Consider the following 14295-nt stretch of genomic DNA (forward strand, 5'->3'; position numbering starts at 1 on the left):
AAGAAAGCAGGCTAGGAGGGTAACACAGCTACCTGTGTACAGGGAGCTATGAAATATCTGAGCTGAGCAAGTGACGCACAAGGAGACAGAAGCAGTATGACCTTTACACAGTGACCTGGCTCAAATCATTCAGGCTCTCATTAACCAGGCGAGCTCCGCTTTCTCTCTGAGAAAGTTTTATAACTCTGAGTTTTATAACGTACCTGATCCACTTGTCTCATCATACTAGCTGCAAACAAGGCCACTGAATGTCACACCAGGTGGCCAGCATGTCTGTGAAGGGCGGAAACTGGGGCAGCCAAACAGCTGGCAGAGGCCAGCTAGAAAGTCCCCGATGCCCACTCCATAGAGGACTCCACACTTAAAAGACAAGATAAGCAAGTGTCCGGCTGCCTCACTAGTTATCCCCCCGAATGAAAAAATAAAAGTAACCCCTCCAGGGAACGTGTGTGTACACACAAAAGTACGTGCACACAGCTACATGCAAAGGGGAAAGGCTGGGAAGGAACCAAATCCACCTCTGAACAGTTGATTGTGGGGAAGGGGCAGGTGAAGCCGGCTGTCCACATTACTCATCTTTTCAACCAATGAGCTTGCATCAACTTTGGCAATTTCTCATAAAAAGGCAATTTTCACTCCTTGGGTGATCACCCAGGTCCTGCAAAACTGAGCCAATAATAACCACCTGCACCACTTCCCATGACGTCAAATAATGGCTTCCCTCAAAGCTCAGCCCTCCCACCCACCTCCCAGTCCTGTCCCATGCAGGGGGCTACCGGCCTCCTGGGGTACAGGGGTCCAGGCCAAACCCAATCCACAGATGGTTGGTGAAACCAGCATGTATCCAAGGGCCTTTCCCCAACCTGGGCCGTGTGCCCACTGCATAGATAGGCCTGTGCTCGCTCCCCTAGGACAGAGACTCCCTTTTCTTCAGCTGGAACGAGGGATGGGGAGATTTGATGGTGTCCTGTACAGGTTGGTTTCTTCGGCTGGAACGAGGGATGGGGAGATTTGATGGTGTCCTGTACAGGTTGGTTTCTTCGGTTGGAACGAGGGATGGGGAGATTCGATGGTGTCCTGTACAGGTTGGTTTCTTCGGTTGGAACGAGGGATGGGGAGATTCGATGGTGTCCTGTACAGGTTGGTTTCTTCGGTTGGAACGAGGGATGGGGAGATTCGATGGTGTCCTGTACAGGTTGGTTTCTTCAGCTGGAACGAGGGATGGGGAGATTCGATGGTGTCCTGTACAGGTTGGTTTCTTCAGCTGGAACGAGGGATGGGGAGATTCGATGGTGTCCTGTACAGGTTGGCTTCTTCGGCTGGAACGAGTGATGGGGAGATTCGATGGTGTCCTGTACAGGTTGGTTTCTTCGGTTGGAACGAGGGATGGGGAGATTTGATGGTGTCCTGTACAGGTTGGTTTCTTCGGCTGGAATGAGGGATGGGGAGATTTGATGGTGTCCTGTACAGGTTGGTTTCTTCAGCTGGAAGGCGGGATGGGGAGATTTGATGGTGTCCTGTATGGGTTGGATGCTAATCTGATGATGTGCTCTTGGAGAAGCTTGCCTGAGTTTGGTGCTTTCTCAGCACGTGGTGTGTGCTGCTCTTCAAGCTTCAGAAGTCCCAGAAGGAAAGTGCTTCTGTAACCCCCATTTACTGGTGAACAGAGGTCAGGTGGTCTGCAGCTGGCCCAGCAGCTGCTAAGTGGCCAACAGGCTGGATCTGCCTCTCGCTTGCGGAGACCCTGCCTGGCTGCTGGGGCTGCCCTGAGACTCCCTCCTCCTCCTCCTCTTCCCTCCACAGCTCTCCCGTCTTCTATCCACAGCTGTGCTCCAGGTGGGGAACACCTGTGGGTGCACTAGGGTGCAACTACTCAGACTCCAGCATGCAGAAGAGCCCCAGCTCCCTGCTGTTTCCATATCCAAGCCCAAGCTTGTCTAGAGCTTCAGCAAATCCAAGCCTCCCTGAATTTCCTGCAATACCAAACTGAGTCCTACAACCCCCACTACACTGGTTAGCTGCCAGTCCCAGCCCCTGCTCCCTCTTGGGCTCCTGTCTGTACAGTTCTGGAGTCCTACAAGAATGTCGAGAATCTAAGCCGACTCTCACCCAAAAAGGTAAACAACCAGGAGCCTCTGGGGGGTAGAGAACATACCCAGACAGGTTCTGCTGCCTGTAGGCTTGATGTCCTTCCCCTACAACACACCATGCTTGCCAGGCTGGAAGAGGGGCTCCAGAAACTTGGGAAATCTGGGCCTGTAGCTGGCATATGGAAAAGAGGCCTGGAAAAGCACCACTCCTGTTCATGAAACAAGGTAATTGGGAAATACATGGGCACCCAGGCTGACCCCCACTCAGACCCAGGTGGGAACTGCAGCAGTGACTTGCCCCCTCTGCCACTCTGGCTGTACCACTACAGGAGGGAGGAAGATCTAGCCCCATGCGTGAGTGGAGACACTAGGTGTAGGCAGGTTCCAGTGGTTGCTGCAGGTGAACCTTCCCAACCAGGTCCATGCAAGGCCATCTCAGATGGGTGCACGCCTGGGTTGGGCAAGGACACCCCTCAGACAGTGAAAGTCACTGAGCAGGGCTGTCACAGAGGCCCCTTTTCCTGCTCCGAGAACAGGTTGGGGGGGAGTATGGGGGACCTCTCCCCGCTCCCAGCTGCTTCCAGGAGGCACTTCTTTTGAGATGAGGCACTCTCCTGCCTGCCTGTTCCGATTTGGCTGCAATAGACCATTGCCAACATTCAGAGAACAAAAAGGGGCCTCACCTGTTTCCCCAACACGTCAGAGGCAGGTGGGTATGCCCAGGGCACCTGGGGTAGAACCTATACCTCGGCCCACCCCCAGGCTATGCTGGCTTCATCTTATCTGTGTGATGGGGGTGGGGGTGGGAATTACCAAGAGACCATCCCACAGGCGGTGGACAAGTTATACAAGAGCCAGGTAGAAGAGCACCGTCCGTGCATGCTGCCCGGCACCCAGCTCATACACACATCTCTTACATGATAGCTTCCCCAAAGCAGGCTTTGAAGTGCGGGCTCCCTGAGAAGCCTGGGGAGGAGACTCTGCCAGGCTAAAGGGCCTATTCCCAAAGGTGCCACCCTCACCAGTCTCATCCTGACAATCTTGGATTATTTTTGCCCTGAAGTTTTGGAGAGGGGAACAGGGAGACAGCAGACAGTACAAATTCGCCACTTTTTCAGAGAGCATCAGCCCTCCAGACTGGGGCAGGTCAGACCTCCACTCAGGCGTTTTTCTCACTGGCTGCCAGTTTTGGGAAGCAGCATTGTGAGCACCTGCTCATCTCCCCAGGTCCTGTTCAGAAACCCCATCTGTGCCTCTGGAGAGACTGCCCCGAGCACACAGGCCGAGCAACCACCATCTATGGCCCCCAGGACCTAATCCCCTTCTACATAGGGGTCAGTGCATGTGAATATACACTGGGCTTGATTTCTGCCCACTAGTCCCTGCCAGATAACCCATGCCCACCTCAAGAGAATGAGGTCACAAACACACCCAGGTCGTCATGGTAATGGAGTGGCTGGGGTCCTGCTTGCCCACCCTTCATTGCTGGTTCAGAGCCAGCTGCCTGACCACATTCCTACCCTGAGATGGTACTTTGGGGACATTGCCCACCAGGGTCACTGACCACTTTTAGGGTTCCAGAAACAGGGCCAGCTGGTCCCCTAGAAGTCTGGAACATGGGATAAGCCAAGGCTTGCCTTCAGAACAGGTTTTCCACCACGTAGCCGCCCAAGGCCCAGGGCATCCCCAGGTTCATGTGAAGCCTGCCTGCCATGTCCACAGCCCATGCCGACCCCTCCTGGAGCCACTGGAATGCTTGTTCCTGGGCACGCGACAAACCCAGACAGCTTCGGCCTTGCAGGACAACCGTGCGCATCTGGCAGCCGTAGCCAGAGGGGGGCCCATAGATAGAAGTTGGAGGTGAAGCCAGATGCTATGAGAATACTTTATTAGGCAAAATCGTATACTATAAAAATGCTTTAAATTGCAGCAGGAGGAGAGGTGAAGACACAAACGAACAAGTGCGTAGTGACACATGGCAGTCAGAACACAGTAAACAATCCACACTGCTTCCCTCCTTTACCTAGGAAAGGAAAGTTCTAGGCCTCCTCCTCCTCAGCATACTCCTCAAACTCCTCCTTCTCGGCCGTGGCATCCTGATACTGTTGATACTCAGAAACCAGGTCGTTCATGTTGCTCTCGGCCTCCGTATATCCCATCTCATCCATCCCCTCGCCGGTGTACCAGTGGAGGAAGGCCTTGGGCTGGAACATTGCTGTAAACTGCTCTGAGACACGCTTGAAGAGTTCCTGGATGGCCGTGTTGTTCCCAATAAAGGTGGCTGACATTTTTAGCCCCCGGGGTGGGATGTCACAGACAGCTGTTTTGACGTTGTGGGGGAGCCAGTCAGCAAAGTAGCTGCTGTTCTTATTTTGAATGTTGAACATTTGCTCATCCACCTCCCTCATGGGCATGCGACCCCTGAAAATGGCAGCCACCGTTATGTAGCGGCCATGACGGGGGTCGCAGGCGGCCATCATATTCCTAGCATCAAACGTCTGCTGCGTAAGCTCAGCCACGGTCAGGGCCCGGTACTGCTGGCTGCCCCGGCTGGTCAGTGGGGCAAAGCCAGACACGAAGAAATGCAGCCAGGAAATGGGACCATGTTCACGGCCAGCTTCCGCAGGTCAGCATTCAGCTGGCCTGGGAAGCGCAGGAACATGGTGACCCCACTCATGGTGGTAGACACCAGGTGGTTCAGGTCACCATAGGTGGGCGTGGGCAGTTTTAGGGTCCTGGAACAGATGTCGTATAACGCTTCGTTGTCTATACAGAAAGTCTCGTCTGCATTTTCTATGAGCTGGTGGACGGAGAGGGTGGCGTTGTAGGGCTCCATCACCGTGTCTGACACCTTGGGCGAGGGCAGGATGCTGAATGTGTTCATGATCCTGTCTGGGTACTCCTCCCGGACCTTACTGAGCAGAAGGGTACCCATCCCAGACCCCGTCCCCCCACCCAGGGAGTGGGTCAGCTGGAAACCCTGCAGGCAGTCACAGCTCTCAGCCTCCTTTCTGACAACGTCCATCACTGACTCCATCAGCTCCGTGCCTTCTGTGTAGTGCCCCCTGGCCCAGTTTTTTCTGGCCCCACTCTGACCTGTAAGACAGTACAGCCAGTCACTCGATGGCCAGGTATATGGTCATCAGTGGTCACCATAATGCAAAAAGGGCCAAGTGTCATGTGAGGTGAGCGCACCATTCACCCTGCAGGTGGAGCAAATGAAACCCCTCCCCGAGAGTCACAGGACAGCAGCCTCCCCTGTTAGAAATTAAGTCAGGAGTCAAACCTGAGACAGGCTAACAGACCTCGCTGCAGGTGGCTCCTGCCCATTTTCAGGGAAGGCAGTAGCCGCGGCCCCAGCTCAGCTCCCTGCAGGGAGTTGACATCAGTAGCTCTTGACCTTGAAGAGACACCTGGGCCTTCCTCCTAAAGCCCGTTTAGGAAGCAGTTGGAGCGACTTGACTCGGAGGATAGGAGGGTGTTCAGGGGCCCTGGCTCCACAATTCTCACGGCGACGACCTTGGGGCACTCCTAGATTTTGAGCGGCTGAGGAACCTCACCCCAGTCCTCACCCACAGCTCACCAAAGATGAAGCTGTCCGGCCTGAAGATCTGCCCGAAGGGCCCCGAGCGCACAGAGTCCATGGTGCCCGGCTCCAGATCCACGAGCACAGAGCGGGGCACGTACTTGCCACCTGAGAGGGGCGGGAGGGCATGAGCGAGGGGAAGGCCGCGTTCCCAGGAGGGCGGTGGGGAAGGTCGGGGATCTCACCGCAGGTCTCCTTGTAGTACATCTCGATGCGCTCCAGCTGCAGGCGGCTGTCCCCGTGGTAGGTGCCAGTGCAGTCGATGGCGTGTTCATCAGAGATCACCTCCCAGAACTGCGAGACGGGAGGGGCCGGACAGGCCAGGGCTGAGTCACGGGGCACCCCAGCTTCTCTCCCACCCCCACCCTCTGCACACCCATCCCTAGGCCGCCGTGTCCCTGGGGTCCACCCCGGCCGCCTCGCCAGCCGCGCAGTCCCACCGTGTCCCAGCAGGGAGCCCAGGGGCCGCAATGCAGGGGACCCACCCCCGCCACTGCCAACATCTTCACTGGCCACCCGCAGGCCCGAGCTGGGCCCTCAGAGCCCCGGCTGCCAACCTTGGCGCTGATCTGGTTCCCGCACTGCCCAGCCTGCGTGAGCACGATCTTCCTCATGGCTAAGGCGGGATCAGGGCGGCAGGAGAAACGCGAGGAGGAGGAGCAGACGCGCAGTGACCCAGCCCGCCCTCCGCCAATGCTGAAATAGCCCCGCGCCCACCTCCCCCAGCCTCGCATTGGGCTCCCAGAATAAGCAACAGCTTGACTTCCACACAGGTGTACCCACCTGTGCATCCCTTGGCGTTGAACGTCTGTTGGGGAGCTCAGGTGTCCCTGCTGTGGTCCTTTCCACGTTGGGGAAAGCTGGTCAGCTGGAGAACTTCCTCCCATGTCTTTACTAAGACTCAATTTCTAGCTGACCTGAAACTGAATTTTCCTCCCATGTGGGAGGGGAGGACTCTTGTTTCCATACTCACAGAGTGCCTTGCACCTGTCCTAGATTAAGGACATATTTTTGTAACTCATGAGTCCTTCCCTCTATTAGGAGATTTGTGGTTAGGAAAGGCCTTCTGTATGTTAACGCAACAGGACTTCATTATAAGTTTTACTTTGGAGCAGTTCAAACCCACAGTAAGCTATGGGTGTTAGAGATAGGCATCTGATTTAGCTAGAGTCTTCTTTAGAGTGCGATTAGCCCTTTCACCTTTCCAAAGGACCGTGGTCTTCATGCAGAATGAAGGTAATATTGGATTCTTCAAGCTGAGGATAAGTGTTGGGATACACCTGCTGTGAAAGATGGGCCCTCGTCACTGTGCAGGCTTTTACATGACCCAAACTGAGGAGTTATTTCTTCTGGCAAACATTTTTCAGATGGGGTGGGAATGCCTCAATCTAACCAGTGAAGGTATCAGTGAGCATTAGCAAATATTTGAATCTCCTGCAGAAAGGCAGCTGAGTAAATTAGAGTTGCCAGTTCTCACCTGGAGAGGTTCCTCAATTTTGGACAGGTTTAACTGGAGAACGAGAAAATTGCTGACCATTTGGGTCATGTCAGGCACAGAGCTCTCAGTGCTGAGTCACCTGTTTTAGTGTCTTGAAAAGATTTACCCCTATAAACAAACGAGACATTAACAGAAACAAATAATCCCTTCTAGGGTGAAAAGAATCATGAAAGTGCTGAATTATATTCCTATGATTGGTACTTGGCATTAGTAATTTGTCACCATCCTTCAATCAGCCAGAGGGGCCCTGGACTGAAATGCAATCCCTGGCCCATTTTTGTTCTTCAGAGTATTCTGGCCCAGTTCTATGTATGCTGACCAGCACGCCCATAAGCTTCATTGGCCCTTTCAGTGTAGGGGCCTTGGCCGTGGCATCTACAAGGGCATTTCCTTTTACATGGTCAGTCTCTCTTTTGATGTCCTCTGCAATTAATTATAGTCACGTTTTGGCAGCAAAGCAGCATTCTAACAAGCTCAAAATCTGAATGATGTTGTATGGAAAAGCCCTTGGGGGTCGGGAGTCCCTACCCATTCCAAATTGCAGCATAAGCATGAAGCACTAAAAATATCATACTTGGAATCAGTGTAAATGTTAAATTTTAAATCCTTTCCCAACTGCAGGGGCCTAGTAAGTTCAATTAACTCAGCTTTTTGAGCTGAGGTAGAGGCCAGCAAGACTTGTGCCTTGACTCTCTTGTGCTGACTAATAATAGCATATCTAGCCCTCCTGTTTTCCTGATGCATAAAACAACTTGCATCTGTTAACCACTCTTCTTTGGGATGGTCAAGGGATTCATCTCTCTTAAGTCTGGCCTCCTAAATAAATTTATTTCATAATCTGTGACATGCTTTGGCTGTGTCCCCAGTCAAATCTTATCTTGAATTGTAGCTCCCATCATTCCCATATATCGTGGGAGGGACCCAGTGGGAGGTAATCGAATCAGGGGATGGGTCTTTTCCATGCTGTGTTCTTGTGACAGTGAATAAGCCTCAAGAGATTGGATGGTTTATTTATTTATTTATTTTTGAGACACAGTCTTGCTCCGTTGCTCAGGCTGGAGTGCAGTAGCATGATCTCGGCTCACTGCAACCTCTTACTCCTGGATTCAAGCGATTCTCCTGTCTCAGCCTCCCGAGTAGCTGGGATTACAGCACCCACCACCATGCCTAATTTTTGTACTTTTAGTATAGATGGGGTTTCACCATGTTGGCCAGGCTGGCCTCAATCTCTTCACCTCAGGTCATCCACTGCCTTGGCCTCCCAAAGTGCTGGGATTACAGCTGATGGTTTTATAAAGGGAGTTTCCCTACACAAGCTCTTTTGCCTGCTGCCATGTAAGAGATGTGACTTTGCTCCTCATTTGCCTTCTACCATGAGTGTGAGGCTTCCCCAACCATGGGCAACTGTGAGTCAATTAAACCTCTTTTCTTTATAAATTACCCAGCCTCAGATATGTCTTTATTAGCAGCATGAGACCAGACTAATACAACCTGTATGACGGAAAGGCTGGGAGCACCTGTGGACTCTGGCAGGTAAGTAGCTGCGTTTATGGTTTGGCAGGCTTTAAGGGTTGTGTCTGGAGTGTCTACCAATAAGGCCTGATACTTTCATAAATATTCTTCTATTATCCACTGGTACCCTTTAGCTTCTAGGACCATCTTCCCTTGTTGTGGGGTCAAAAACCTGTAGGTGCTGTTCTAATGTTAGTTTATTAGCTTTGCCTACTAGAAAAGTGGTTGCAGCAATAGCTCTAAGACATCAAGGCCACCCTGAGGTCACCTCTTCTATCTGCTTAGAAAATTAGGCTACTGGCCTTGGAATGTCCCCCAGTTTTGGGACAAGATCACCCAAGGCCTATGTCTTGTTTTTTGGCCACATAAAGAAAAAATTGTTCATCCAACCTGGGGATGACTCCCACGGCTGCAGCAGAGCCCAATTTCTCCTTGAGAGTATTGAAGGTTTGCTTGCAGTTCTAATTACATCCTAGGAGCTCTAAATCTTTCCTTTTTGTATATCATATAAAGGCTTGGCTACATGTCCAAATCTGGGCATCCATAAGTAGCAGTACCCAGCCATCTCCTAAAAAAACCCACAGTCATTTGTTGAACTGGGATCCTTGGATGACTAAAATAACTTTTTATCTTCTATGGATGTTGATCAGTTCCAGAGGTTAAGACAGGTTCCAAATATTTAAGTCTTTGAGTCAAAATCTGAGCCCTGTATGGTGATAGCCTGTATCTGCAAGTTCCCAGGAAATTTACCAACTTAACAGTATTATTATTTGAGTCTCCTTTAGTTGGGCTAGCAATGAGCAAGTCACCTACATACTAATAATTGTGTCCCTTTCCAATTGTAGATTTCTTAAGTCCTTAGCTAGAGCATTTTCAAATAAGTGGGGACTATCCCAGAACCCTTCAGAGATGACTGTCCAGGTTAGTTTTGAGGCTGAATGTGTATCTGGATCAGTCCATTCAAAGACAAACATATTATGAATCTAGATGCACTGAGAGGCAGAAAAATGTGTCTTTCAGATTTAGGAATGTAAACCAGCTTGCATCCCCTGGGACTTGGTAACTGTTGGGGACAATGAGGTGTATGGAGACAACTGCATTTATTAATGCTGTAAGGTTTCTGACAAATCTGTACTTGCCATTAGGCTTTTCATCTGGTGACATGCGAGTATTGTAAGGAGATGCTCATGGCCTTAGTAACTCATGCCATTAGGCTTTTCATCTGGTGATGTGCGAGTATTGTAAGGAGACTCTCATGGCCTTAATAACTCATACGGCAAGAATTTGGCAAGAAGGAGTTGAATTTCCCCTCATGCTTCTTGCCTTAAAATGTATTGTCGAGGAGTTAAAGGTAAAGTATTTAACTTTTAAATCCTTTCCCAACTGCAGGGTCCTCGTAAGTTCAATTAACTCAGTTTTTGAGCTGAGGTAGAGGCCAGCAAAGCTTGTGCCTTGATTCTTTTGTGCTGACTAATAATAGCATATCTAGCCCTCCTGTTTTCCTGATGCATAAAACAACTTGCCTCCGTTAACCACTCTTCCTTGGGATGGTCAAGGGATTCATCTCTCTTAAGTCTGGCCTCGTAAATAAATTTGTTTCATAACCTGTGACATGCTTTGGCTGTGTCCCCAGTCAAATCTTATCTTGAATTGTAGCTCCTATAATTCCCATATATCGTGGGAGGGACCCAGTGGGAGGTAATCGAATCGGGGGACGGGTCTTTCCCATGCTGTTCTTGTGACAGTGAATAAGCCTCATGAGATCTGATGGTTTATTTATTTACTTCTGAGACATAAAAATTAAATCCTCGAGGGCGAGGAGCACTAGGCTGAAGTTGGGTTTGAATGGAGGAGATGTTTAGTGCGTTTCCCAGAGCCTGTATGGCCCAAACCTCAAGATTTACTTGAGACAACACCTCAGGTGGTAAATGTGACAGCTCATTCTTAGCTTCTTTTTTCCCCTGAGGGGTCAGGAAAAAAAGTAACACTTTCTATGCTTTATGATCTGTGAAGGTGACCATGACTTGGTCTGAGTCAATAAACCTCTCCCCAGTAAGAGGTCAGGCATTCAGACAGTACTAAAAAGGCAGGTGAGAAACCCAGAGGCCCTGGAGGACAACTTAGAAGATACGAAAAGCAGTGTTTTTGGGCTTGTCCATCATGAGAAGACAGGAGTCCATTGTATTGAATCAGGAAAGCAGTCATCTGCTCCCGCACCTAATAAGAAGTTAATACGGCCGGGCGCGGTGGCTCAAGCCTGTAATCCCAGCACTTTGGGAGGCCAAGACGGGCGGATCACGAGGTCAGGAGATCGAGACCATCCTGGCTAACACGGTGAAACCCCGACTCTACTAAAAAATACAAAAAAACTAGCCGGGCGAGGTGGCGGGCGCCTGTAGTCCCAGCTACTCTGGAGGCTGAGGCAGGAGAATGGCATCAACCCGGGGGGCGGAGCTTGCAGTGAGCTGAGATCCGGCCACTGCACTCCAGCCTAGGTGACAGAACGAGACTCCGTCTCAAAAAAAAAAAAAAAAAAAAAAAAAGAGGTTAATACTCCTACCTGCCACTTCAAGAGTCACCTGAGGCTCCTCCATCTCTCGATAGCTAATAGTCCAGTGGGAGTGGAGGTAGGAAGTATCAGGCCCTACCACTTTTGAGTCTGCTGGGCTCTGATGATGGTTCCCTTGGAAGCACAGTGCATTTCCTTCAGCAGTGGCCGGCCTTCTTACAGAAGGCACATAGATTGATATCCAAGGCACAGTGGCCCAGAGGCATGGACTGGGACTTTTACCTTCTCACTTCCTCTGCGAGGGCCAGGGGTTAAGGGGCTGCCTCTGAAGTGGTGGAGAGCACAAGGCTACAGCTAGAAGCTGGGCCTCTTGGGAGATTTGCTTTATTTTATGTTTTCTCTGCCCTATTCCTGTGATGGAAAACGGCAAAATCCAAGTCTAAAGTCTGATCCACGGGAGTCTGGAAGGCTAAGGCTGCTTTTGGTGGCTTCCTGCAGATATCAGAGGCAGACTGGGCTATAAAATAAACTCCTAGCAATGCCTGTCCCTTCTTGGAGTCAGGGTCAGTGTTAGTGTATTTCCTCAAACTCTAAATTATCTACCTTTGTAATAAGGCTAGGTTTTCATCTTTTCCCTGAGTAATTTTCCAGACTTTGTAAAAATCAAAAAGCTTTATCACACTTTTTTTGATTCCTTCAAGGAGTCAAATGATCATAATTTTTTCTCTAGATATCCTACTTTCTTCCTAATTCATTTCTCTTTTCTAGATTCTAGTTCTCTTTTGGGTCCTAGTCAGGCACTGCTGTGCCTCCTACTTGATAGGTGTCATGTCCCTGGTTGCAGGTTGCCACCCTATTAGCATGTGTTCTAGCTACTCCCATAATACACTGCTTTTCTACCACGCAGCAGGCGAACGTACATATATGCAAATCTTGCCTGGTCAGATCATGCATCAAAGTTAGCCTCTTAAATTTTTCTATGAATTTTCCTGGAACCTCTGAAAACTGTTTTAGTTTTTCCTTGCATATGGCTAATACGGACATAGAAAGGGGTACGTCTACCTATATAGTGTCCCTATTATCATCTGTCACTTCCCAGAGAGGGCAAACATTCAACTTTGCCAGCTGATAAGAGGCCCCATTGCGTGTTGTTCTGGTGAAGCTCAGATGTTTCGAGAGTGGGGTATGTATGTAAGCCAGGACTCGAAGGGCAGGGAGAAGATGATGACTGGACACTAGATAACCCTGGAAAACTAGAATAAATTAATAAGATGTTACACACCTCACCAGAACTGGAAGAAGTCTGTGTTTTTTTGTTTGTTTGTTGTTGGTTTTTTTTTTTTTTTTTTTTTTGAGACGGAGTCTCGCTCTGTCGCCCAGGCTGGAGTGCGGTGGCCGGATCTCGGCTCACTGCAAGCTCCGCCTCCCGGGTTTACGCCATTCTCCTGCCTCAGCCTCCCGAGTAGCTGGGACTACAGGCACCTGCCACCTCGCCCGGCTAGTTTTTTTTAGTAGAGACGGGGTTTCACCGTGTTAGCCAGGATGGTCTCGATCTCCTGACCTTGTGATCCGCCCGCCTTGGCCTCCCAAAGTGCTGGGATTACAGGCTTGAGCCACCGCACCCGGCCGAAGTCTGACTGTGTTTTTACGGGGTGCTCAGACTGGCAGGGGAGAGTTCAACCCCAGCTAAGAAAAGCCTAATATTAAGAGGCACTTGCGGGCCGGGCGCGGTGGCTCAAGCCTGTAATCCCAGCACTTTGGGAGGCCGAGACGGGCGGATCACGAGGTCAGGAGATCGAGACCATCCTGGCTAACACGGTGAAACCCAGTCTCTACTAAAAAAATACAAAAAACTAGCCGGGCGAGGTGGTGGGCGCCTGTAGTCCCAGCTACTCGGGAGGCTGAAGCAGGAGAATGGCGTAAACCCGGGAGGCGGAGCTTGCAGTGAGCTGAGATCCGGCCACTGCACTCCAGCCCGGGCGACAGAGCGAGACTCCGTCTGAAAAAAAAAAAGAGGCACTTGCATTAAAAAGGTAATCAATTATGTGGCATCCCTATTTTGTCTTTTCCTCCATCAAACATATAGAAGCCCATTTTAATTTTTTATCCTGACCAAGCATCAGAGAAGCCTGTATATAATGTATTTCCTCCCATTTAGTTTCTCTTCTATAAAACAAGTTAAGCTGCAAAAAAAGGAGTCAGACTGAACATGGGAAGTGGGAAGGCTGTAACTTGTATGTTGTAATGTATGAGTCCATTTTCACACTGTTATGACAAAACTGACAAAACTCTCAGGAAAAGTGACATGCTGGGTTTAGAAAGTAGGGTCCAGCTGCCCTATACCAGCTCATCAAAGATGACCTTATGGTTAAGAAATGACAGAGAACTGTTAAGAAAAAGTCTCATGTTCTCCATCTTGAGGCTAATTGTTTGCAGGAGGTTGTCATAAAAGAGACTGTCACTAAACAGGCATATCTGATCCTATCATGTAGGGCTGTGAAATACCACATTTTAACTCCTAGTCATAATGATGGTGAGGTTATTGCTGATCTTTTCTGAGAATTAAGGTACAAAAATACTAGGTTCCAAGACATCTCTTTTTTTCAGTGTCACTTGGACCAGTGGCAAATTAAATAAACAATCAGCTAAAAGTCAGAGGATCATTGAGGAAAGTAAAAGCTAAACTGTTTGGGGCCTCTTTCCTGGGGCAGCCTCCAGGCTACTACAAAACAGAGGCGGTGAGCAGAAAGGTGACAAGATGCAGAGCACTCAGGTGAGGGACAAAGAGCACAAGGTGGACAGCCCCAAAAGAGACAGTGGCAAACATCCTCTTTAGCCAAATCCATTCTTCTCAGTATACCCCAGGGCCTCTAACCTTGTGAGTTTGGCCTCTAATCTGAGTATGACACCCCCAGGTCTCTAACTTTGGGCTGAGTCTCTCACACTAATATTATACCCTAGGGCCTCTGACTGAAGTAATAGTGGATAATCATTCTTGCCCACCTGAATGGCTTCACGACTCTAAAAGACGGCCCAACCTGCCAGCTGACTGATTCTGTGTGGATTGTTTTCCTTGGAGTGGGGGTCTTGTCTTGGTGTC

The 14295-nt window shown here is 50.0% G+C and overlaps 1 protein-coding gene and 1 pseudogene across 4 annotated transcripts in view; both read right to left on the minus strand.

The window, feature by feature from the left end:
* Positions 1-3961: 3961 nt before the first annotated feature.
* On the minus strand, positions 3962-6436 carry LOC703074 (tubulin beta-8 chain-like; annotated as a pseudogene). Its single transcript, XR_013405177.1, has 4 exons — positions 6162-6436; positions 5862-5970; positions 5674-5784; positions 3962-5186 (listed from the first exon to the last, which is right to left on the minus strand). The product of XR_013405177.1 is annotated as a tubulin beta-8 chain-like (transcript).
* Positions 6437-6459: 23 nt separating this feature from the next.
* The window catches only part of LOC144334919 (uncharacterized), a 33723-nt gene continuing 25887 nt past the window's right edge, over positions 6460-14295 (minus strand). The window contains exons 2-3 of one of the 3 annotated variants that reach the window (XM_077966748.1): positions 7154-7282; positions 6460-7064 (exon numbers count right to left, since the gene is read on the minus strand). In XM_077966748.1, the coding sequence (XP_077822874.1) occupies positions 7239-7282 (44 nt within the window). In that variant the 3' untranslated portion in view covers positions 6460-7064; positions 7154-7238. Of the gene's footprint in view, positions 7065-7094; positions 7283-14295 lie in introns of those variants that run through there. The other 2 variants (XM_077966747.1, XM_077966749.1) reach the window with 2 other exon arrangements.

Source organism: Macaca mulatta, chromosome 15 (genome assembly GCF_049350105.2).
Source record: "Macaca mulatta isolate MMU2019108-1 chromosome 15, T2T-MMU8v2.0, whole genome shotgun sequence".
NCBI classification, from domain to species: Eukaryota; Metazoa; Chordata; class Mammalia; order Primates; family Cercopithecidae; genus Macaca; species Macaca mulatta.